This window comes from Rhinolophus ferrumequinum, chromosome 7 (genome assembly GCF_004115265.2).
Source record: "Rhinolophus ferrumequinum isolate MPI-CBG mRhiFer1 chromosome 7, mRhiFer1_v1.p, whole genome shotgun sequence".
Taxonomy (NCBI): Eukaryota; Metazoa; Chordata; class Mammalia; order Chiroptera; family Rhinolophidae; genus Rhinolophus; species Rhinolophus ferrumequinum.
In genome coordinates, this window is record NC_046290.1 from 87,222,795 (window position 1) to 87,248,895 (window position 26,101).

The 26,101-nt window shown below is 42.8% G+C and overlaps 1 protein-coding gene across 4 annotated transcripts in view; it reads left to right on the forward strand.

Annotated features, from left to right (window-relative positions):
- GRAMD2B (GRAM domain containing 2B) overlaps window positions 1-26,101 on the forward strand; it is a 109,855-nt gene that overhangs the window by 63,655 nt on the left and 20,099 nt on the right. For 3 of the 4 annotated variants that reach the window (XM_033110317.1, XM_033110316.1, XM_033110318.1), the window contains 3 exons: window positions 20,041-20,160; window positions 23,312-23,423; window positions 25,482-25,548. In XM_033110317.1, the coding sequence (XP_032966208.1) occupies window positions 20,041-20,160; window positions 23,312-23,423; window positions 25,482-25,548 (299 nt within the window). Of the gene's footprint in view, window positions 1-20,040; window positions 20,161-21,014; window positions 21,058-23,311; window positions 23,424-25,481; window positions 25,549-26,101 lie in introns of all 4 variants that reach the window. The other variant, XM_033110319.1, reaches the window with a different exon arrangement.

Sequence of the window (26,101 nt, forward strand, 5' to 3'; positions counted from 1 at the left end):
TTAGCAAAGTCACGATATGGCCCCTTTCATCCTGAGGGATGAGTTGTGTTTGGTTAGGAGCTTGAGGAATGTTGGGGAGGAAAAAGGGTAGAAGAACCTCTACCCTCCTAGGTTCTTCTGACTGTTCTTCAGAATTAAATTGGCATGAGACAGATTAACAGGAGAAAATCAAGGAAACGAAGGAGGTTCACAGTGTTCTTCTTGCACTGGCTGTTTCTCAGGTAACTTTATTTCAAAATAATCAACATGCCACCTTGGCATATTTTGGGGCAGTCTGCCCCATTTCCCATCAGGAGCATGGAGAGTGTTTGGAATACAAGTTGAGGGAATAGGAGAGAAAGATGTCCAAGGAATGCTGAAGGCCCACCTGACAGCAAACGTACCCATCCACAATAAGGGCTAATTTTTCCTTCACCAGTACTCAGAATCTAGGGGTTAGGAGTTAAAAAGGCTAATTTTGAACTGACCTTAGGATGTTTGTGCTGAGTGCAGAAGGACAGCCAAAATTGAGAAAACCAAAGGTGATCAGTCACATACCTGGTCTAAGCTGCTTCAGGAAACAAGTCTAGAAGGGACTGAGAGACTAGGAGAACCTGAAAGTATCAAAGACTGTTTGTCTCTGAGACTAAAAACACAGGTGGTGGGAGTGGTGAGGGGTGGGAAGGGGAAGGATAGGTTAGAGGCTGACAGTGTAAGATTAGACATGTTTTGACGGAGGATTTCTGTATGGAGCAATCTGATCAGTGATGAAAACCAGGCATTCACTGTGACTTATGTGAAGTAAAGTAAAGGTCACTGGAGTTAATGCCAAGTTGTTGGATGCCATCCACATGAACATTGAAGGATCCAGGTGTGAAAGTTCTCAAGTCTTCGATAAGTTGACTGATTCCCAGAAATAAATTTTATTTTTATTTTTTTAATTAGTTTCAGGTGTACAAAACAATGCACTAGTTAAACATTTCACCCCTCACAAAGTGATAACCCCCTCCCCCCAATCTATTGTCCCTCTGACATTGCATATATCTATTATAGTTCCATTGACTCTATTCCCTATGCTATACTCCATATCCCATGACTATATATATATTAAATTATAGTTGACATACAATATTATTCAGCTCCAGAAATAAATTTTAAATCAGTTACCTTTCTTACCAACAATAACAAATTTTAAAAAATAAATTGGAGGAGAAGGTACAGACAAGCAAAAAAAATGTAACATACCCAGAAACACATATGATAGGACTTAAAGTAAAACAATATCCCTACTAAAGGAGAAAACCTAAATGGAGAGGTTTACCTTCTTTAAAAGGAAAACTTAACATTATAAAGAAAGCTGTGTTCCCAAGTTCCTCAGGTCAGTGCAACCAAAGAAATCTCAATTACCCTAAGAAAAAAAATTACAGAATGATTCTAAAATTCTCCTGAAAGAATAAGCATGTAAGAATATCCAGGCTAAATCTAAATGGTGGAAGATAGACTCATGATGTATTTCAAACTATAGGATTTAAATTTACCGCGTTAACCCCTAATCTCATCTTCAACCACCTTCTTTACCTGAGTATTTACATCAGCCATAATTATGAAACAAACTCATTCAAAACTCTGTTTAAAATGCATTTTCCAAGGTGTATTCAAATTTATGCATCATAAAACTTCTAGATTTTCCTGTGAGCCTCCTGCTTAAAAGCCCTCCCTAAACGTTTACTTGAAATTTGCTCTAGTTTAAGATATCGTACATAACTGGTGTCTCAAAATCCAATGGTATCCCTTCTCCCTCTTCTCTTTCTAAAAGAACTTTAAAAAAAATTAACATCTATGATTATAGGAAACCCATAGTAGTAACCTTGACAAACACAGATCGTTGCAAAAAATAAAACAAAAATCACCAGTAATTGTATCTCCCAAAGAAAACTCAAACATGGTTTGTGTTTTGATTTGTGATAGTGTATTTAATTAACATAGAAACTTCATTCCTGAAGGTAGCATTACTTATTCATCGTTATGGGGGATTATTTTTCCAGAAGTACTGATTTGTGCTGATAAATTTACCACTCTCTCCATTACCAAATTGCTGGGCGAAAGAAACAAAAGTAATTGATTGGCTTCCCACTTGGCCCAATAATCTTGGCTTGGTTGACCCTTAGCTCAGCAGTTCCAAGGTTTCAGTGGGTATAAGGCTTAAGTCTTAAAAGGGTTTGAAGTAGGGCTAAGAATGTGCGTTTTTTGTAAGCCTTCCTTCCCCAACCCCCATGGAAGGTCTGTAGGCCCCACTTTGAGAACCACTAATTTATGGAGTTCAAAGACTGATCTTACCAGATGGCATATAGCTCAAACACACCTTAAATGACCCATCCTGGAGAGAAAAGGTCTTCAAGCCTTATGTGTATTCTCAGTCCTGGTTTTGGTGTTATTTTCAGTCTGTGTGTTTGTGACCAAGCCAGGGTCCCAGTCATTAGTTAAAACAGGGCCCCTCCAGGCAAAACCTTGAGGATGTAGGGCCCTCCCCGCCCTCCTCTTTCACTTCTGTCTTCCCTTCTGTCTCCAGAGACACCTTTTACCTAGACACCAATGCTGTCACAGTGGAGACGTTGACATAGCTGATGACTCTCGTGCACACTACCTTTGCTGACCTCTAAAAAACTGGCTTTCTCTCAGCTGTCATGGAAAGATTGTCACCACTGACGTCATGCATTTGTGTTGTCACGTTCAGATCAGTAAAAGATAAAGATGCCTTCCAACACCCCCATTCCGCAATCCTGGCTTACCTTTTTAAAAAATACTGCAAAGAAATATAGATGGGACATATTGGGGTGGGGGCTGTGGGGCATGGAAGGGTGGTGATAAGGGAATTCAGGTATACTACAAAAGAGGGGCTCTCATTATCTCCCATTATTGAACAATCCATACTGTGCATACTATTATAAGGCATACTGCCTTAAAAATAAACAGGCCTTCACCTTGAGAAAAGACCTTTCCTCAGCGGCTATTCTAAGGTAACCTGCCTATTTGGTATCTGAAGCTATTCAAGGACAGGGTAGGAATTATTGTTGCATAAGAGCTATTTTTCATGAGCAGAATTCTATAGATTTTTGTTCTAAGAATTGGCAAGAACCTCTTGCGAAGATTAAGGGGGCAGGTACCATTTGTGGCATACATTTATGATTGACAAATTCTGAGAATCTAATCTTTTGAGAGCACTGATCTTTGCACCTAGAACTTATTTTTTGTCAAACCACATACTGCTTCCTTTTTACAGAGGTGCACAGTTGCCCCTTTTCTTGCTCAGGAGCTCTGACCTAACCCTGCAAGTACTCAAAGACAAATGAGCATGTCTGTGGGAAAGCCCAGACAATCTCGAGTGCCAGCACAGCCTGAGACTTCAATGACACATAGTATTGATGGGCCAGAGGAAGTGGTTCGGCTGAGCTATCACATCACCACCTGTGTCTGCTGCTCAGGTTTCTGTCAAGACTGTCCCTTGGGCGTGAGCTATGGAGATTGGAGAGGAGCAGGTGCAGCGGGAGGCACAGGCAGGATGCAGGTGTGGCTCCATCATCCCACCTCGAGTTGTGGTAGTTCACCCAGTTGGATATACTCTGCTCACAGTTACAACTAGCTTCATGTTGACCCACGTAGTTGCAAATCTCTTTTCTGTCATCCCCAAGAAAACCTAATCCGGACCAGGTATTGAAATTAGAGAATGTCATGTCTGTTTCTCCCTCTGCTCAGATTCGCCAGAGCCGCTAGGCCCCCAAATAAAAAGGGCCCCTAGGAAGTGGAGATATCTAGGTGGGTACCGCCTGTTGCCAGGCTAGTGACAGCCATGTGAACTAATGCGGTGACCGTAACCTGTCCCAAATCCCATTCAGGATACTCAAATATACCAGCAGTGTGCCTAGAGATGATTTACTTAGTCCACTCTAATCCTAAATACTAGAGAGGAGGAAAATAATTTTCCTTCTACCCTTCTGAGTCCTGAGTTGAGACTCCTATAATAAAAGACAGATGAAGAAGAGAAAAACAAACAAGTTTATTAATGTACATACATTATGTATACATGGGAGAAACCCAGGGTAAAATGAATAACTCCCCAGGTGGCTTTAACATTAAATACCATCTTAATAGGGAAAGGGGAAGGGAAATGTAGGCCTCTCAGGGGAGAGTAAATGATTTTTAGGAAAGATGAAGGGCCTGTAAGACAGATGGGGAGTACAATAGTTTGTGATGAAATTTGTCTGGGTGTGGTGTTAACTTTTACTCTCTTCTCTTGCGATGAGTCAGTCCTCCCTGGTTGATGAAACTCTTGGGGAGGGGCCTTATGACATTTATGTGCCTTTGGGATTTTCTGTCTTTAAGCAGATAGGGAAAACTCAGAGAAGCCTCTCCCCGAATTTGCTCTTCTTCAAGTGCCTCAAAATAATCAATATACCCAAGTGACATCTTTGGGGGTAGCAGTTCCTGCTACACTGCAACAACAATACATAATGCTAATGCCTTCCCTGAAGAACAGCTAGATTTCACTTATTTTCTAACTCAGTTACAATTGTTAATCCATCTTCAGTTTGACACTGATAATATCTTTATGGTTTTTTCTAAAAAGGGGAAAACAGAATGCTTATCTTCCAGAGCTACATACTGTAATCGTTCCAGATGCGAGGATAACGTGGGGATTTGCTTCAGAACAAACAGGAGGTGGGAGGAGCAGGCAGAGATATAAATGAAACAAGATTGGCCACAAGTACATAATAATCCGTCTACTTTGCATATGTCATAACATTGTCATAGTAAGTGGTGGGGAATTTTTCTAACCATTTATGAAAACAAGTGGGTACCTTTAATTACTGAATCAGCTCTGAGGTAAGTTAAGTATTATTCCCAACATGTAGAGCAGTCTGAGTTTTGCTGATGAAATCTACAACTGATCTTCAAACACTTCCACTAGTCCTCCGTCAGAGCCACCGAGCTTTCTTGGTCAAATAGAAAAGGCATACACTCCCCTGAGCTGCTTCACCCCAAATTTTTTAAATGAAAAAAAAAACACATGTTTTTGTAAATTCAAGTTCAATGTGTGACAGAGAGCAGCTCTATCCATGGCAGCTCTGTAACACATAACACGTGCTGTGGGATGTGGGAGGGAGGACCTGGAGTGGAGGCGAGAAAGCCGGGCTCTTATTAAGACACTGAAATAAGGTAAACATCCCCTGTGAAGATGCCACTCCCAGAAACCGTGCATTGGACTCCTCTTACGAAGACAGATCATGGAATAGATTCTACCTGAGCTTTACCTGTGTCATTTCAGAGTTGTACAATGAAGAAAAGCCATCCTGTTTTCTTCCAGTTTCTTGGAGTCTACAATAGTTCAGCATTGCCCTCTCAAAGCCGGCTAAGGCAGGCTGGCCCCTCCCAACACTCACATTTGGCCTTAGTAAGACAGACTCCACTACCTTTCATGCAGTTTCTGGGAAGACACAGTAAAGCTTCCTCAATGGAAATGTTTCTTCTTTACCCACAGCCTTCTACAGGATGGATTTGTCAGGTCTTTTCTGGAAGATTTGGAAGGGCAGACCACAGCCTCGGAAAAACTGCCCATGACTAATTTAGTCTGAGTGGCCAGAACGCAATCCAACCCCCACCAGAAAACTTCTCTGGCCTTTCCCATGCCAGTCTTCCCAAGTCCAGGAATTCCAAGTGAAATACATCCCTTCCTGTTGCTATTTATACTGTCTGGTATAGCCAAAAAGGGCTCTGAGCTGGAAATCAGAATGCCTGGCCTCTAGTGCTGGTTTAAGGCACATGAGGTACTTAACAGAAATGAGGGGAGCATATCTTAGGGATACAGAGGTGTGATAAGACCAAACCCTGCCCTCCAGGGGCTTGTGGTCTAAGGAGGGGAAAGGCAAGTAAACAGGAGCCCATTCATAATTTTAAAGCAAACCCCCTATTAAAGCACACTGTTGCCATGGCAGTCGTACCTCCTAGGGTACCGAGGAGGAGCACTTAAAATAAAGACAGTCCTCAGGCACCAAAGGGGTTGGGGAAGGCTTCCTGTAGGAGGAGGCCTCAGCCAGAGCTAAGTCTTAGAAGATGAGCAGTGCTTTCCAGGGCCGGGAAGGAGGTCGTGCGCAGCCCAAGCACAGGGATGGGAAAGCATAGCAGGAGGTTAGAAAACCACTGAGGGAGGTTCCAGATTGCAGAGGTCCCCCTGCAGCCACCTTCAGCTTTATCCTATAGGCAGTGGAGAACCAAAGGGGTGGGGTTGGGGAGATGATGTGAATATCCTATCATATTTGGGCTTTTCAAAGATCACAGGGCAAAGTGATTTTCCATATAGAGGGAAGGAGGGGTGAGATGATGGAAGGAGGAGGTGTCACGTATAACTCAAATGAGGTAAGCCAGGGAGGTGCAGTGATCCAGGTAGGAGACCCTGAGGACCCTAGTTAAGCCAAGAGAAGTGGGAAGAACAGGAGGGGCCATACCTCCATAAATATTAAGGAGGTCAAATGCACAGGTCTTGGTGTCTGGATTTGGTGGGAGACAGATAGTCTGAGAGGAATGGAGTTTCAGCCAGTCACTCAGCTTGCCATGGGTCCCTCAGTGCTCTCTTAGTTCCCTCATTTGTGATAGATGGAAAACACCCGGCTTACATACTGGCCTCATAAAGTCAGCAGGAAGGCCGTGGTATCTTGCTGTGGGTGTGAAAGCTCTTTGAAAACAACAATGCAAAGGTCAAGTCGTCTGGAAAGCCCAGGAGGAAGGAGTGATAACAAAGAGGGAAGAGGCAGGTGTTTGCCAAAGCATTTCCAGCACAGTAGAGAAAATGCATGTTTGAGAGAAATGAAGGACAGGAAGTTAGGATGTCAGATGTGAGATTTATTAAAATCTACTTAGACCTACTGCTTGTCTCCTTGAGAGAGGTACTAATTGTCATATATAAATTACATTAATTCTAATTCTTCTGTCCTGTGCCAGTTAGTTGTCTTTAAAATGCTAGGATAAACTTTTCAACAGCAGTGAGTTCTTAGTTCTACAATTATTCCATATTTTGATGCCTATAACAATTATATAATATATTCATATATCTTGTGATATAAATATTGACTAATATTGTTGGCAATAATGTACAAAACACAGGGACAGATACCAGGGAAAAACAAATTAAAGAGTCAGTTTACTTTCATAACTTGGTTACATCAACACTTTTCAGCCTTACAACTTGAAGTAACTAAAAATGTACTCTTTTCGTTTTGTTTTGTTTTGTTTGCCATAGGATAACATGAACTATTCGTAAGTAAGTATGTCTAGTTTGGAAGTGTTTGGGTTAAACCAAAGCCTTTTACAGAAACCTGTTTTCTCTAACATATAGGTATCCTATTTTTAAAAAGTGGCAGTACCTTTCTTCTCTAGAGGTTGAGTCCCATTAATTTTTCATTACAAAAGAATCTGAATTTTCATAATACATGCATAGCACTTAAGCAAAGACAATTTCCACGTGTGCTAAGGACACCCATAGTGTCCCGTGCCCATTGGATCACTGTGGGTGACATGGCAGGTGGTCAGAAGCTGACTTCTGGGAAATTCCTACGTGACACAACCCAGGGCAGCTCCTGAGCTGTCCTCATGCACGTGCAATTCTCAACCATGAGATCAGAACACAGGAGACTGAGAAAGTAGTCCTGCCAAGTCTGAGTGGGGGGAACAAAGGAGAGGCAGGTTTCTGGAGCCCAGAGGTGCTATTTTTGGGCTTTTGGGGCAACTTTTAACTCAGCTGTGATGCCCACATACCTCGGTCCTTTAGCTGTCTGGTTTTTGATCTTTTATTTTTTTCCTTCTTTACATGGAACGGAAAGACAGACTTCCAGAAAACGGAGGGCATAAGGGGAAAGAAAGCACTTGAGTCGTCTTAGATGACAGCCAGGGTGGTGGGAGGCAGCTCATACCACCTATGCTTGAAGTCCAAATGCTGCCTCCAACAGCTGAGGGCCAGAGTAGCACAACTCATATCTCTCTTCTCAAGTCCGCTTCTAATGGCCCTGGGTTTTTTGGGGTTTTTTAAAGCCTTAAATGCTACTGTGCTATTAATAGGTAAACTATTCCCACGTATTCTGGCGTGAAACATTCCCCCTCTCTTTCCAAATAAAAGTTATTATCACAGGTATGATAACAAGAGAAAGGAAATTTAATTCAGGAAGAATGTGTATTAACATAAAGGAATGTTCTGCTCATGAAGTTTATTAGTGATGTCTCGCCCTGGGGTACCTCTATCTCCTCCCTTTTCCTTTTTTTCACTTACCACCGGGTCTTCATTCCTTCCTTTTCCTGGAAGAGTATCTCGAAATCGGGTCTCTCTGCCGTTACTCTCTTCTAGTACCCATCTATCAGAAGACATACAATAATTTTCTCACGAGTGTCATTTTCATAAAGCTGTGCCTCATCTCAGGAAACCATGACAGGGCTTTTTTTCCTCTCATAAATTCAGAACTCTTGCTCAGCTGTTCCCTTATCCTTCCATACTTATAATTCTGCTCAGCTCTCAGGTTCTTACACTACAAACACCCTTTCTCTTTGGCCTTCCTGATAATACAAGTCACTTGTTCTTTCCGTTCTCCTTCTTGGCACACTGTAATTTTTTGTGACTTTTGCCTTAAGTCCTCAGCCTCCCAATTTCGTATGATCCTTGGTCCTTTGTTCCTCTAAAATGGGGTTCTAGGTTGATATTCTCCGTGATGGACCCCCATTTAATTCAGAAAAATCCAAATAGAGGCATTAACATTTTTTATTCTCGGTTTCAATGGGGTTGGTATAACAGTGGGTTTTCTTTTTTCTGTGTGCTTAATCTCATTTTAACTGTAAATCTACTGAGAACAGGGATAGTCCTTAGATGTTTGTTCTCCCCTTCTTCCTCACCATGTGCAGGATGTGGCAGGTTCAAAAATTCTATGTGTGGCTCTTTATCATGGATATAGGATCTCTTTGTTATAGAGGTGCTTAAAAATAGAACAGATTCCCATTTGAAATTTTCAGTTGTGGCCCTTCCCAAAGCTAGGTGAAAGAACTGAATTCTTCTTAAATTCCAAGGTTCCTGCTCTGAGCAGTAGGTACAGTTGTGAATGTGACCAGTTGCAAGTCTGGTTGATGTAAACAGCTTTGTTTCATTTTCTCATTCAGAATTGTCTTTAATTCCAAATGGCTATTTTGATTTATCACGTGGCATATATTCTTTTTCTGTATTACCTCCCAAAAAAACATTCCCTGTGATCCAATTGCCCTCCATCGTCATTTCCAAAGTGCCTGAGGTACTTTTCAATCTTATTTGATACTTAACGATATTTTGAATATGTGCCATGATAGCTGAAGATTTGTTAATATTATACTTTATCTACATACTATTTTTTCCCCTGAATTGCATGCCCTATTCTTTTGCATTCCTATCTTTCTGTTGTGGTAAGTTTCATTCTACTTTTAAAATGTGGTTCTTCCCCACACACATCCTTCAGGCCAAAAGCCTTGAGGAAATAGATGTCCTCTCATTTATCTTAGCTATATGAAAAGCAGCTAATGCTGACATGCAGCAATTGCTGGTGGAAGAGCAACTTCAAAAAAGGGGTGGAGATAGAAATACAAAAAATATCGTTGAAGTCCCTGCCCCGAGAAGATGATATTCTGGTTTGAAGGAGATATATTACATACATATTCTGAGAAATTTTGTTAGCGCTGAACAAGACAACATACCAAATGCTGTGTGCATGCTGGGCTGTAAATAACAAACAGCAGCTCACGTCAGCATCATCCATCTACCTTTCCTGGAAACTGGAAAAGTCCATTACTGCCTCCTCAATGCATTTTCTTGTCATTCTCTTGTGTTGTTTTCTAATGGTGCTTGGCCTCCAAATAGCACTGCGGAGAAGTCATGTAGTTTATGATTTTGCTCACAGCTGTTGTTTCTTCCAACAATGAAGGCAGTGTGATCAAGTTTCTGTATGGTTTCAAATTATTGCTTACATAACTAACGATCAGTTTGAAAAGTAAGTTTGCACACAATGGTGATTCAGTGAAAGGCACAGTGAAAAGATGGCCTTTCTCTCCCCTCTCCCACCTTCAGCAGGGCCATCTTCCAAAAGAACTTGTAAATCACGCTTGTGGAGGAAGGAGTTCACTTACATGGGTTTTGAGACAAAAATGTAAGCTCAAGCCCTTTTTAAAATGCTGACGGTTGTCTTGTGCTTTCAATATATTCAGAGTTGTCTGGTTAACAAGTGTTAATTGCACAATTTTTTATGTCCAGACATTGGAAGTAAAAAGATGGGGGCCAATATCAAAAGAGTATATAATTGGACATGTGCTGGCATGAAACATGGATGTTATAGGTAGTTAGGAAGGAGCAGAGAGGACGTTCCAGGCTAGAAGAACCAGGAGGGAGGCTGGGGCATGATGTAAGCGAGGATGTGGGGAGAAGACCTGCAAAGCTGGAGTGCAGCTTTTTTTTGCAAAGTAGAGGGACACTGTGAAGTTCTGGAGGGTCTCGGCTCCTCTCCAGATGCCTTACTGTGATGCTCAATAGAAAGCCATTGTTGGTTCTGGAGCCGCGGCGTGACATAATGGCAGCAGTCTCAGGAGGATGAATCGGGCATTGATGCCCCTGCAGACTTGGGGAGGGAGACCCTGGACATGACTGCTGTGTGTTCCAGAGGTTGAAGGGAAACGTCTGCAGCTGCTCTGTACTGTTGACTTCACCTCAAAGCAGTGACAAAAGCCATTGTGTGGTGTGTCTTTAAAAGCATAAGCTAGTTTGAGTTGGGTTCCTCAGTATCCTGACATTTAAACACTTGGTGGAGGGGTGGTATGTGAGTTGCCTTAGGCTTTGAAAGAAAAGCAGTGATTTAGGAAAACAGAACTGGGAGTGGATATAAAGGTAGGAATGAATCATGTGATTGTTCACGAGACAATGACTTGGCCATCCATTTTCTTGAGCACAGATGGGAGCTCCGTGAGACCAGGTCGAAGAGGTGTGTTGGGGCGAGTTGGTGGCCTATGCTAAGCCATTCCTCCAGCCCTGGTATTGCAGCTGAGCTTTAGTTATTTCTCTTTGCTATGGCAACATACTTGGGTCTCAACAGAAGCAGTATCCAACTGGAAGAACCCTTCCTCTGCAAAGTCACTCATTCTTTTTGTGGTTCTTCTGGGCTGTTTTGGTTTTTGAGATAACAGTTTACCACCTGCTAACAATGTATCTCTAAGATATCTAAAACTGGATTCACAAAATCCCTCCCACCAAACTGCGTTTCATCTTGTGTTCCCTATAACTGTTGGTGGCCAGGCTATCATCTCCGTCCCCTAACCTTGGGGTTATCATGGATATTCCTGTCCGTGGCTTGCTTTCTGCACTCCTTCTGGTACCGTGTTTCCTCGAAAATAAGACTTAGCCAGACCATCAGCTCCAATGTATCTTTTGGAGCAAAAATTAATATAAGACCCGGTATTATATTATAGTACATTATATTATAAGACCCGGTCTTATATTTATAGTAAAATAAGACCAGGTCTTATATTAATTTTTGCTCCAAAAGACACATTAGAGCTGATAGTCCAGCTAGGTCTTATTTTCAGGGTATTATCTCTGTATTTTCTCTCCAATGCAGCTTTTTGCTTCCTACTCATCCCCTAATCTGCCTCCAGCCTACACACACCCCTCCCCCACCATTTTTGTACACCGATTCAAGTATAATCCTCCAAAAGCACATATCTCATCAGGCCCCTCATGATATATGTGCATGAAAAAGTGGGCACTTAATATCCCATTATTTCATTACTTTTGTTTAAAAATCTTCAGTTATTCCCTACACCACCCCAATAAAGTCTAAAAGAAGCCCTCTCTCTTTAGGAATCAAACTTCACAACAACCTAATTTCTGCCTTTTTCTACTCTCAGGACTCCAGAGCAAACCAAAGTGCTAGATTTCCTTGCACATGTATGACTCTTGTCTGCATGTTTTCACTTCTGCCTTTTCTTGTATTTCTCACCCTCTCTTGATATCTCCACCAGTCTAAACTATATGTACCCAGCTCAAATGTCACTGCTTCCACAATATTGTCTTTTGCTTTGCACAAATACAATGTTTCTTTGGGTAGAGAGGCGGCACAGAGGACTGCAATGTGAAAATGGAAAGTTTTGATTTTTTCCCATCCAAAAGAATTGTTTTATTTTTACTGTTTTATAGAACAAATAGAAATATAATTTACACTTCTGGTTTCTTGTACTCGGATGTATTTCTGACACAGTATTTGTCTGCTCCCTTGTCCGCTAATTTCCTTCACAAAACTTCCCTGATCCTGCTTTTTACAATTAGAGGAGATTTCTGAATTCCCAAGACACTATGTTTATGGCAGATATTCCTTACAACCTGTATTATGCTTTACTTATGTGATAAACTAAAATTAACACTTATAATGAACCCAATTCCACCTCTCCCGTTCTCCATCTACCCCCCAGTAGTTTCTTTTAACTGTACCTGATTTTAGTTATAGTGGTCACTTCATTATTTATTAAAAATGCGTGCATCCTGCTCTATCTTACTAACTTTAAACTTTCTCTCTCAACTTCCTGTTTTGATGGAACATAAAAGTCAACTCACACAAACTCCCTGCTTCCCTCTCCCAATATTAAAGCCACTCCCAATATTAAACAGGCATATCACCCTCTCTAGTTCCTATGTTCATACATTTATCTCTATGAATAATGCATCAACCTAAATCTCTTTTTAAATCAACTGGATTCCTCACTTTCTACGATAAGAAATTAGTAATCTCTGCCATTCTTTCACCCTTTTATGGATCATATTTTTTCTTTAATAATACTTTTTTTTTCCTGTTTAGAAGTCCTATTCATTTGATATAGAAGTGCCTGGCTTAAATATGTCTTATATTTCCCCCTCACTTTTTCTCTTCCTGAATGTCTGTATCTTGCTGCTAGCTTCCAACCCTTTGGTTAAGTATATAAGACTCATTGAGAAGGTAACATTTGAGTAAAAAAGGAGAAGAGGGAGAGAGCCACGTGGCTGTATGGGGTGCAGAGCATTCTAGGCAGAGGGAACAGCCAGTGCACAGGTTTTCTCGTGGGAGCGTGGAGAGAAGGGGATCAGAGAAATTGGGGGGCGGGGGGGGGTGGTGGTGGTGAATGGGGCATGTCACAGAGTGCCTCGTAGGCTCTTAAGGATTTAGACTCTGAGAGTAGATGAATGGAGGAAGGCTTCCTCTTCTCTAATATTGTGATCTGTTTTATGGGTCCTATCTTCTCTCTCTGGAGACATCAATTAGAAGCTTTTGGGTTTCTATGTTCCGTTTGCGTCTTTTGAGTTTTCTTCTGTTCTCTGAAGTCAGTGTCCTGAGAATGTTAGTTTCCTTTTGGTTGCTTTTTCCTTGCTCTTTTCTTTAAGACCAGATTTTTTTCAGCGGTCTAGTAATCCTTTGTTGTCATTTAAGTATGAGGGATTGGGGGCGGGGGGGGTAGACATGAACGAGGGACTAGAGTTGCCTTGGAAGAACATGGATAAGGAGTTGGCACTTAGCCTGGGCACTCACTACCTTATTCCAAATGGAAGGCGGAGAAGGGATTTATTCTAGGGCTCCTCCATCCTGCATATGAGGTACCCTGGTTTTCTGTACCTAAGCTGTTCGGTGGTTAATTGACAACCCTTCTGATATTTTCCCCACATGAGCTAAGTACCTGACCGCCTGCCATTTAGGTCTGAGGATAGGGGTTGGGGGCAGAGTGGGTGGGGGAGTCAAGGATTTCTCACGCGCACACCTTTAAGCTGATGTTCTTGTCAATGTCTAACATCCTCCCCCTACAGCCACTTACTGGCCTCTGACAATCTGATCACTATTCCCTCATGTTCCAGTGATGGCTGTGTTCTCAACTACAGCTTATCTGCTTTGCTACCTAAGTTAACATTGTACTTTATGTTTCACTTTCCATTTTCCAGAAAGTTTGGGGAGTCACTCGTCTGTGGATGGTTTCCTTCATTACTGTAGCAGAATTATTGCTTATTTTATAAACAGTCATTTTAACAGGCTTCAGGAAGGAGAGGCAAACATTTGTGCTCCTGAGCTCCGTCTTGAACTAAAATAGAAACCTGTCATGTTTCATTCTAGGTTTTGCTGAAACCAAAGAATACTGTGTTTTTGGCATTCCTTTTTTTTTTTCTATCTGCCTGTAAGCCTACCAAGGAAAATAAGTTGATATGTCATTAATATTTTACGTTAACATTATGCTAACCCCTAATATTCACTTACCTTTTCTAAATGTTTTAGATTATTTATTTAAAAAGTCAATTGTAGAATATTGCCAAGACCCTAAATGTTTCAATCAACAGCCCACTAGAAACACTGGCAAAATGGACATACAAGCAGCAAATTCACAAAAGAGGACATTAAAAAGTTTCTTAAATGTATGACAATACACTCACCCTTCCTCATAAGAAGAAAAATATAAATATCAAAACTATAAAGGGACTTTTTTTTTTTTTTTTTACCTTTCACATTTGCAAAGATCAAAACGTTTAACACTAGTCATTAAAATTGTTATTCTGTGTGCTGGGTACTCTGCTAGGCACTTTGAATTTTTTTTTTTAAGTTTAACACCTTAGTAGTGACACCCTGCTTTATAGTTTGGGCGTCGGTCACAAACACTGCTGAGGGCAATTTAGCAATAACTGTAACATTTAAAATCATGTACATTTTGACACAGCAGTTGCATTCCCAGGAAATTATCCTGTGGCTATATTTACACACATAATAAATGAATAAGGACATTTGTTGCAGTGTTGTTGTGTATGTAATGAGACTGAAATCCATGTAAATAAATGCCCATCAATAAGGAACTGGTTAAATTATAATTCACCCGTTACAGTGAAACTCTCTACAGTCATTAAAAAGAATGCGGAAACTGCATGTACTGGAAGGGAAAGAGCACCACAATATTACAAGTTTAAAAGAAGAAAAGAAGAAAAAAAAACCCCAGGTATAGAATAGCATGCTATCATCTGTGCTTTAAAAATACACACACTCATATGTACAGATTTTTCCTAGAAGGATACACAGGAGCTGGGAACAACAGGTGGAACCTCTGGAGAGAAACGGGGACCCCCATGAAACAGGGATAGAAAGGAGATTGGTTTTGCCATTTGTAACTTTTGAATTGTGTATTTGTGCTTCTAGTACCTATTCAGACATAAATGTGTAGACAGATAAATAAAATTTAAAGTTTCTAGACATAAATATACTATATCAGAATTATAAAGAACTGCTCTTCCTGACTTAAAATCTAGTTTGGGAGATTCTGCAATTGGAGAAGCTACCATGTTTCCCCGAAAATAAGACCTAGCCAATCAGCTCTAATGCATCTTCTGGAGCAAAAATTAATATAAGACCGGGTCTTATGTTACATAATAAGACTGGGTATTATATTATATTATATTATATTATATTATATTATATTATATTATATTATATTATATTATATTATATTATATTATATAAGACCCGGTCTTATAGTAAAATAAGACCGGGTCTTAAAGTAAAATAAGACTGGGTCTTAAATTAATTTTTGCTCCAAAAGACACATTAGAGCTGATTGTCCGGCTAGGTCTTATTTTCAAGGAAACACGGTAAGAGGGCTTGGGGAGATCCTGGTCTCCATCAACAACTCCTATACCTTCCACGCCCCATTCTGCTTCCTTTTCTTGGTGACTGTGATGTCCCTTTGTACTGTGGCTGCTGACCAGCAGTCCCCAGAACCTTCCACTGTCCCTGTAGCCCATCTCTTTGCTTCCCAAGCACTGCCGCTGGTGCCTGCCAGCCATGGAGCCACAAAGCAGACGGCACACCAAACACAAGGGTCCGTGCGTCCCCAGGTCAGCGGGTTCACGTGCAGCCCAGTTTTCAGTGCAGGGTTTCGGCAACACTCTACTTTCACAGACCTGGCCTGAATCACGACAGTCCCGTTTCCCGGATTCTGTCCTATGGAGATCCTCTGGCGAAACACACCCTATCTTCAAGTCACTTCTAAACGACTACTGGTCAAGACTGTGGTTTTAGGAAATGGTGATCAGGGATTTTCTTTTTTAATTGTAATGAATATAAACCTACCTTCCCCCATACTACCAGAAGGGAGTTTAGTGATGTTTTTATGTCTCACCTCAAACTAATTTAGCTTGAAAGCAGACTCAAACACAGGGTCTTGTCACTGCAATTAGAAAGGAACACAGCTTCCTGGACTGAACCTCAGTGAGGCATTTGTTTTCATTTACCTGAGACGCAACTTAGTCATCATTCTGCCCAGTAGCTTCTTACCTGGACTTGTATGTGACGATGCCTGAATAGGACACATTCTCAGCAGGAGAGACAGGGGTCTGGGACACTGAGTGACAGGAGAATTGAGTGCCGAGTTTCCCTTACACTCACAGACACTCTCTCTGGGAGGAATAATTGACCCCATATAAGAATTCTAATTCTGAATACATGGGAAATCCGAATCAAATTATCCAACTACTAAGGTCTGGGAATTGATAAATATTGGACTGATGATAGGGATTGTCCAACGTGATAGGGATGATAGGGATTGATGATAGGGATTTTTTATTTGTAGGTTGTGTAACAGTGTGTGGCAGTGTCTTACTGAAACTAGCACGTCATAGCCGGTAATAAAAATGCTCTCTCCTGATAGGTGAAGTCAGGCTTGGTTGGTCTGAGTGTGGCATGTATCTCACTACTCTGAAATTCCTACTAAAAAGCTTTCAGAGCCCATAACTGCTGCTTAAATTGGGCTGCAGATGGGCGAAGAGGCAGGTTATTACCTGCCATGGCCAAGTAAAAGTTGTCCTCAGCATCTTCTGCTGCTTCTATGGATGCTTTCAATTGTCCCTCCCTTACCTCTCTCTCTTGCCCAGCTCTGAGCATCCTGCCCTGTCAGCTGGGATTCTTCCCATAAACATTTATTGAAAGAGGAAGATTACATTTTTTAGAGGGGGGTATTTAATTTTAATTTTTGTTTTTTATTGTTGTTGTTGACTCTTTTAGTTAATGTCCCTGAAGGGGGGACTTGTCTTCTTTAAAAAATACAAATAAAAAAGTTTCCTTCTTTTCATGATTTAAATGAGACCTGTTATTTCATCTCCCTTGGACGCTTCCCTGACAGGAACTGTGCAGTTCCTGAGAGGTCTTGAGGAGGCATTCCATTTCCCCTCTTACACTCTGCTCACTCAGAGAGAGGCAATCTCTGCTGTTTGGAGTCTCCAGTTTCAATGGCTGCTGACAAAAACCTCTGGTAAGGGACGCTTGTGGAATAATCTCTCCTGTGGTAGGAATTAAGGGGCTTGCGTTTCCGTACCATCTTTAAGTAAACAAAAACCTAAACTTGAATTGGCCGGTGAATTTCACTTCCTCTTTGAGACACTGCAGAATTAATGCCACATCATTCGACACATATAAATGATCTCTTGTGAGCAAAATGCTGCTGAGCCGAGAGCGGTGGGAAAAAACCCCGAAGTTCCCCGCTTTTAGTGCAGGTAGTAGTTGGATGAGTAAGCCATTTGGGAGAAAAGGTTAACAACAGTACAAGGCATTAATCAATGAGGGGCCTAGTGCATTACAAAGGCAGCAGTGGATGAGCTGAGACTCCTGGGTTGGAAGGCTTTGGGGAGCACGGGCCCCTACCCCACCCCCCCGCCGGAGGCCCTTCAAGGAGAGAACCAGTGCAGGAGACCAAGTGCAAGGTTAGGAAAAGTGGGGTGGAGAGCATCTAGAAAGAAGCCTGTTTAACTTGAGCGGACCTACCTATATGTTCTGTCATTAAGAGACATTGCTTGGGTGGCTTGATACAGAGGTGTGCACTATATCTTTTTAGTGCTAAGGGGGGGGCCCTGCATCAGGACCACCATGCATGGTGGGTGGGTGAAGGCACTTAGCGCCCTGCACTGCACAAAAGCGCCTGACTGGCAAGGGGCAGGAGGAAAGGAGGGGCTGAAATGCTGTCGAGCTTTGCTTCCTTGCATCTTGGTGCTGGGCTGTTTCTGCCCAAAGCAGGGGGCACCTTATCTCTGCCAGGCCGTGTATCAGTGGGGGTACATCCACACCGGGGGCACCTCTGTCTGAGTGCTTCCTAGAAGGAGTGGCTCTTTCTAAGCACACGAGGGTGCTTGCAGGACAGCCCGGGCTCTCAGACCCTGCCTAAAATGCAGTAAATATTTGAATGAATGCTGAGATGGATTACTGAAGTTCCACACACACTTCATCCCCCTACTTCAAGAGGGACTCTCAGTGGTTTTCTGCCTGATGCTTTTGAAGAACAGGAGTGCTGTGTGTGTCTTCTGGAGTAGACGGACAACGTAGAGATATGCTGAAGGCCCCTTAACAGTTCTAAAATTCTTTGACTCCATAAATTAAACTTGATGCTCAATTTAAATAAAATCCTCTCTTTGAAACCAAAGTGGCACCTTCCTACTGCTATTTCAAGGCTTTTTGTGTATCTTTCGTCACATAATGCCATTTGGTTACAGTCTGAACCCTTTGTGGTACATAAGTGCTCCGCGTACTCTGGTCTTCGGAGTTTTACCTACTTAGGAAACGAGAAATGCTCACTACAGAATGAGAGCATCAGCCATCGGTCGGGATTATTAAGGGATGCCTTGTCAGAGAGACTTGGTCTTGATTTGGACACCACGGTCGGACTCCTCGTGTGGGCTGGAATTTTCATGTGCTGTGCTGTGAAAAGTGGTACGTCCGCAACCAAGAAGCTTTCACTAACCAGTAGCATCTCCTGCCGGTGCTGTTAATTTGCTGGGAAAGATGTCAAAGGGGTGGTAAATTAGGACTAAAATTAGCTAAACTGTCATAGCAATGCTCTGTTAATATGTCTTCGTTTATGCTCAGCCACCATGCAGTTCTCACATTCTCAGAAGTCTGTTCTGTGGCTTTGCTGTGCAGGCGGACTGAGCCATGTATAACCATGTGGAACACCTGTACTCTCCCTTACCTCCTTCCCACATTGGAAATGGTTTCCTCTGTGCCCGAGGCTGAGGCAACTCACTGCTGTGCCCACCACACGGGTCGACCTCCATGCACAGTGGTTCAGTGTGAGACCCTCTGGACTTACTTTCCCCTCTCTTCCCTCTTTACCAAGGTCAGACCTGGTTTCCCAAAAGCCTACTGATCATGGTTATACACCAGCACTATCCTAGAGGCTGTGGTCGATATAAAAAGGAATAAGATTCCTGCCCGCCACCCCAAGTAGTAGCACTGAAGAGCTAATAAGAGGGCTAAATGGATAGATAGGTTGTGGGGGGGGGGGGTGAATGGATGGGGAGGGGAGGGGAGGGAGGGGGAGAGAGAGAGAAGGGGGAAAAAAACACGGGTACACAAAGGCCTCACAGAAGACAGACCTGAGTTTGAATCCCAACTCAGGCAGATGCCAGATCTGCAAATTTGGGCAAGGTACTTAGTACCGAGCGCCTCAGATTCCGCGTCTATAAACTGGGGGTAATAATTCCTACCTAGCCGGGGTGGTTGTACAGACAGACAATAACTTGCATAGAGAGGTGCTTGGTTAAAATAACAGCAACCCAAAGTGGGACCCAGGTAACTACAACAAAAGGTGCTAAGTGACATAAGAGAAGTGCAAACAAAGGGCGGTGGGGGTTCCCAGCAGGAAGGCTCACACCTGGCTGAAAGCAGCGAGTGAGTGTGCGCAGGGGCCCTCCCAGCCTCCAGGTGATCTGCCACTCCACGCGCTAGGCAGGGCAGGGCAGAGCCCACGGGGAGCAGACCTGGGAGCAGCAAGTCCCCACCAAGTCGGATGTGTACCTGCTGAAGCCAGCCCAGGGGGTTAGAATGGAGCTTCGGGAAGGGCACAGCTGTCCAAGTTGACCTCAGCCTGTTGGCGGGGACTGAAGATCATTCCACTCTCCAGAAAGCGAGGTGACTTCATTGTTTTTCTGTCCACCCACCTCTGGATGGCTAAGGTGAAGCGTTTTTCTCTCTTCTCCAGCTCAGAGGCTGAGAATGGTGTGGAGGAGAAGAAGAAGGTCTGCAAGTCGCCAACTGCCCAGTCCCCCACCCTGTCCAGCGAGGCTGAGTCCCCAGACCAGAAGAAACTCATCTGCCTACGGTCAGTCCTCACGTAGCCTCTCTCTGTTCTTGTTGCCTTTTGGGGGAGGAGGGGTTCCTGGGAGGAGCTGTCGTTTCTAGTTTTATGATGGTTGTTAAAAGAATGAGACTCTCCTGTAGGCAAATGACACCCCTGAGAAAGAAGTGGGGTGTTTTTCCTTGAAATCCAGGCACTGGCACTTGCCTTCCTCACTCATCTCTTCCTAACAGCATCTTTTTCTCCTTCCTGCCCCAGCCTTCTGCAAAATGTCTGTCCCTCTCGTAAAGCACTGATTTTGCTAACTGATAGAGCCAGGTGTCCTTCTCTCCAGTTTAGATGTATAAAGCACCTGGAAAGGCTGGCCAGGTTCCTTCCTCACAAGGCCCGCCCAGGTTGGAATGTCTGCTCTGCCTCTGGGTGTGCACACCTGCTGTCTCTTTCCTGGCTGCCACAAAAAAAGAGCAGAGGGGAACCCCGTCTGGGCTCCCCGGCAGGTGTGCATGTCTGGGGAAGGCCACCCATTTCCTGGGGCTGGTGGTGTGACCATGGTTTGGTTGTGGGGCTGTGGGGAGACACACAGTTTTGAGATATTGAGCTGTGGTCCCCGTCACTCTCAGAGGCACCAATTATGTGCTTTCTTCCACACGGAAGGATGAAGTAGGAGCAGCTTCAGAGTGGCTTTTTAGTCCTTGAAAGAGAGTGGCTAACCCAGTGGTCAGGTACAGGTCATATGGCCATCGGTCTGTAGGAGTGGAGAAATGATTGCTCTCCTCCCTGTTGTGAGAACTGTCAGAATTGCTACCTTCTGCATCTTCTGGCCGCTGCTAAAGGATGATCCAGTAACTCCTGCTTTCCCTTCCCTCCTGGCTATCCAGTCCACACCTTCTCTCCAAATCTATACTTCATGCAGGATCAAGCGTAAGTCTTCACTCTTCCCCCAGATTTTTCTTGCTCCCAGTTCTCTCTGCACCTTTTCTGCATGCTTGTTTCGACATCTCACTTTTAACTATGTTTTCGCTGGCTGTTTCCTGTCACAGCATCCAGTGTCACTCACCAGATGAGTCCCTCTGTAAAGGCACAAAGCATGTTGTCTCTTGTGTCTTTCACCACTGCTGAGTGGCTACAGCAGGCACTTTTAAAATGCAGTTGTTTTTACTCCAACTTCCCCACTCATCATCAGGGCATGCTCGTTAAACTTTATAGGGCGTATGACCCATGTAGTTTCAAAGAGCCCAGCACTTGGTTTAATGTTCCTCTGTCGCTGTCTGGAAATTCTTAATTTTTGAAGAAGGGGCCCCATATTTTCATTTTGCACTGGGCTTCTGGTCTTGCTCATAGTCACTTGTGGGAAGTGAGAACACGGTTGAGAAGACCCAAAGAAATCAATACTATGAAAATATGCACCCCTCCCCGCCAACCACCATGGCCAGTGCTGTGCAGAAGCCCTTCTGCTTGTGCCTTTGAAGTTATCAAGGGTACAGATGCCCTACTTGTCACATTTGCTTCCAGACTGTATTCTTCAAAGGTCTGATCATTGCCTTGACAATTCCATTAACATTTATTAATTTGAATCAGTAGAGTTGACAAATTCAAATTATTGGATAGTATAAATAATAGGTGATTTGTCATTTGAAAAAAATTCTTTTATTTTCAAGTAGAGTACAAATGTTTGCTAATAATTTAAACAAAAAAATCCATGGAACTCTAAAGAAATTTATATCTGTGAATAGGTTCAGTGGCCGGTACCTGAATGCAAATCAATGTACCTTGAAATTCAGAGACGTACTTCACCAGTGGTTTGGGCATCACAGACTCGAACTGTTGGGGCTGGAAGGGGCCTAGGACATCACATAGTCCATCTTTTCACAGCTGAGAAAAGCGCCTAATGTCTCTCTTAACTTCAGTCATTCCTGTCCCTCGGTCACACCCATATACTACCCTAATTGCTTAAGATTCTTCTTAAATCAGCTTTGAATCACATTTTTTTTTTAACTGAGCCTCCTTCTAAGGAATCATAGTGTGAAATCATGGATTTCATGTGCCATTTTCCAATAAAGAACAAAAAAATCTACACAGTCGTATCATAAAACTTGTTCGTACATACACTTCTAAACATCACACATGCATTCCACCTTGCAATGATTATGCTGAGCTGTAGGGTTGAAGACACTATCGTATGTGCAAATTCACAAGTCTACTAAAATGGAGAGCCAGGACTAGAACCACCTTAGAAAGGAATCCTGGGGTCCTGACTTCTGCCCTTGAGAGAACAAAAGAAGACTGACAGGTCCTCTTTGAGCCTGATTTCACTTCTGCTGTTTTCCCACTCTGGAAGGTTTTGATCTCATTTTTCCTCATACGCAATTCCTGCTCATCCTGTCAGGCACATTATTCTATTGGTCTCCTCTCTCTTCCTGTTAGACTTACTGTCTCCGTACCTCCTCCTAACGCCTATGATATGTATTGCTTTGGTGCTAAATCATGTACTGCCTTTCTAAGAAATTTTGTTTTGTTTTTATTTTCATGTTTTTATTGAGGTGTAATTGATATAGATATAACATTATATTACTTTCAGGTGTACCACTGAATGATTCAATATGTGTCTACATTGAGAAATACTACAATAAGTCTAGTTAACGTCCATCCCCATACATAGCTCTAAAATTTTTTTTCTTGTGATAAGACTCAGAGGTTTTATGTGCACAGGCTTCTTAAGGATAAAGACTGTCTTGTGTGCCCCAAGGCATGTAACACAATGCCCCACTCAGTTAACACTAGCTAAATAGTAATAGAAGTCTGAAATAAACATATTCTTTGATTGAACAATAGCTGCAATTTTGTTTAATAATTTGCCTGCTGTCCTCTTTATACTGATTAAAATACTTTTGAAATGATGTAACTATTTTCACAACTAGATTGTTATTTTTGCCTTCTGTAAGTCACCATTTCTGTAGTTTGAGATGACAGCCTGCTGAAGTCATCCTAGCCTCCTACAGCATGTGCTATGTAAATGCCCTTAGAGGATTATGAGTGATGATTGACGTCTGGAAGAGCAAAACGAATGCCAGATTTCCTTGTGAGATGGTATAATACTCAAGATTTATTATCATTAAAATGAACGAGTAGCATAAAAAATTCATTCTGTTAGACTCCCCAGATTTTCTTTCCTCAGGTCAAAATCCAGTTTTGATGGTGTCTCTTTAGCAAGTGACAAGAACGAATGTAAAACAGAAAGCAAAAATGACTCTAAGACTGAAAGGAAAAAGTCTTCGTCTTCCAGCCAGGTAATTTGGGGATGAGATGTGTATTGTCTCAGAGGGTGACAGGCGCGTTAAAGCCAAAGGGAAGAAAGGAGCCAAGTAGGCAGCTTCCTGCTGTCACGACTAACATAGGCATAGAGTGTAGACAATCAAGGAGAAGGACAGGCTGCAGTTCCTTCAGTCAGTTGTTCATCAATATTATATTTGACAACTGACCTTTTCAACACATATTGAGGGGTAGTGAGTTCCACGCTGTGACCCCTAACTCTGACAAGTGCCCAGAGGCATCCCCAGGAGGGATGAGCACGAAGTCACGTGATTGTCTACTAATTAGCCAAGCCCAGGAGAGCTGTGACATCCTTGCATTGAAATGAGAGTCCAGTAAGGCACCTGAGTGAAGAGAAGCCCACCCAAATGTACACAGGAGGGAAACCTGTGAACAGGGTCACGATTCTTCAGAAAGTATTTTGCTTCTGCTCTAAGATATACCCAGATCGGTAACAAGGCCCAGTTCTGCGTCTTAGAGTGGGACGTACTGACTTGGGGTTTTTTTGACACTTCTTCTCTAAATACTTGAATATGTGTCTCCTAAGAACTATTACAAAACACTGTTGGCACACCCAAGAAAGTTAAGTAAATGTGAAAATAGATTATGAATATAAAGTCCATTTTCAGATTTCCAGCTTTATCCCAGTACAGCAGTGACTGTTCTTTACAAAGTCTAGAGCCAGGTATGTGTTGCATGTATTTGCCATATTGCTTTTAATTTCAATCAGTCCCACTCCCTTTTTTTTTTTTAACTTATCACATTGACATTTTTGAAGAGACCATGGCCCAGGATATTTTCCAGTCAATTGTGCAATCAATGCTCACAGTACCCACTGACAACAAAATCTCAGCAACGCCCCCATAGAACACCTAGCTTTAATCTAGGTAACTTTCTGGATGCAGATGTACTCCTGGAAAGCAGCGTGAGGTAACCAGCCTTCTATGTTTATCTGTAAAATCGCCGACGGCGGGGGACTATCTATCATCTGTCTGAAGCTCTTTATGGCAATATTAGGGCCATTTTCACCACTGAGACCACACCCAGTTTGGATAATCAAGGTCCTACTTGTGGTATGTCTCATTCTGCTCATGAGACTTTTTCACCAAAAGCATCCTATCAGGCACAGTGGGCCTGTGGAAGAAGGACCTAGCTCTACCTATTACTAGTAGCTTTGTGGTGCCGGTTAAGCCACTCAGGATCCCTGAGGCTCAGTGTCCTGAGCCGTGGACATCAGTCCCTGGGTTATCGTGGAGGTGGTGTTTGTGAAAGCATTTTACAAACTGTAAAGTACCGTCTGTACATTGTTGTCACACGGAGAAACAGATGCCTTGAAAATGAAGTGATTTGCCGCATTTCAGACTCTGGGATGTCCTGCCACCCTGGAGAGAAATCCTGCTTCTCTTGACAGACATCTGCCCCTGACACTGGCTAAGGAAATGCCTTCACAACAGTAGCGTTAGTAACGATACCAGGTAGCATGTCCTTTAGCTGTATGTCCCATGGAAGCCTTATGGTGTGCCACTCAGGCAGGTGCTGTTTTTGCGCTCTGGCACGGAAGAGGAAACATGCCCAGAGAGGTTAAGCGACTAGGCCACAATCACATACCAAGGAAGAGGGACAGCCGAGACTTAAACGCAGGTTTACCTGATTACAAAGGTCATAACCACTGTCCTGAGAGTACTCACCTGTATCTCTAGTGCCCTGGGATGAATACCTGCCCTGGTTACACTCCTTAGCATGTCATCTCATTTCCTATCGGGACACCCTTGTCTCGCAACCTCAGCAGAAGGCTGAACATCACATGGATCGTGACTACAGATATACGTCCAACCAGGTCACTAATCTTACTGGAAAATGAAACCTTTGTGCCCTGCCATCCCCCGTTGGAGACTGTAAGAACAGACAGAGGGAATTCCTGAAGATACTATATTAAGTGAGGGAAAATGTGTCATGTAATTTAAATTGAAGTTAAAATTTGTGATGCACACAAACAAACTGAGAGCGGTGACATCTCTGTTTTGTTCTCACTGCAGTTCAAGGCAAATAGGCAGTTTCACAAGCTGTTTCTTGATGTCCCAACTGAGGAACCCCTGAGGGAAAGTAAGTTCTCACCTATTTGACTTTTTAAGCTACATTTTTGAAAAGGCGCTCATTGGTTTGGGGGGAGGAAGAGGGCAGGTCCAGGGACTAAAGCACCAAGTGGGATAGGTTTCTGAAAGTCATGACATAACAATAATGCCAGCTTCAATCAGCTCTCACCAAATACCATGTAAGAGAACAGAGGAGAATGGGAAACTGACTCTCTCTATATGATATGGACTCAATCCAAGATGAGTCTAGAATGATAGCCTCACTTATCATATTCACTGCTAAGGTGCATTGTTTGGACGGTCCTGAGAGTTAGGACCAGAAGCCTGAAGCAAGAGACGCCACGAAAAGAAGGCCAACAGGAAACACAGATATAGGTAGACAGACCTGTGTTGATAGCTGCACAAGGCAGGGTGAGATGCTCGCACGTAAACAGGTTGCCAGCACGCCAGTTAAGAACCTGCTCTGCTCCACTGTGGTTCATTAGGGGCCCAGGGTTCCATTCTAGCCTCTCTCAATAAACACTTTTACGGCAGGATGCTGGATTCCAGCCATAACCTCCAAT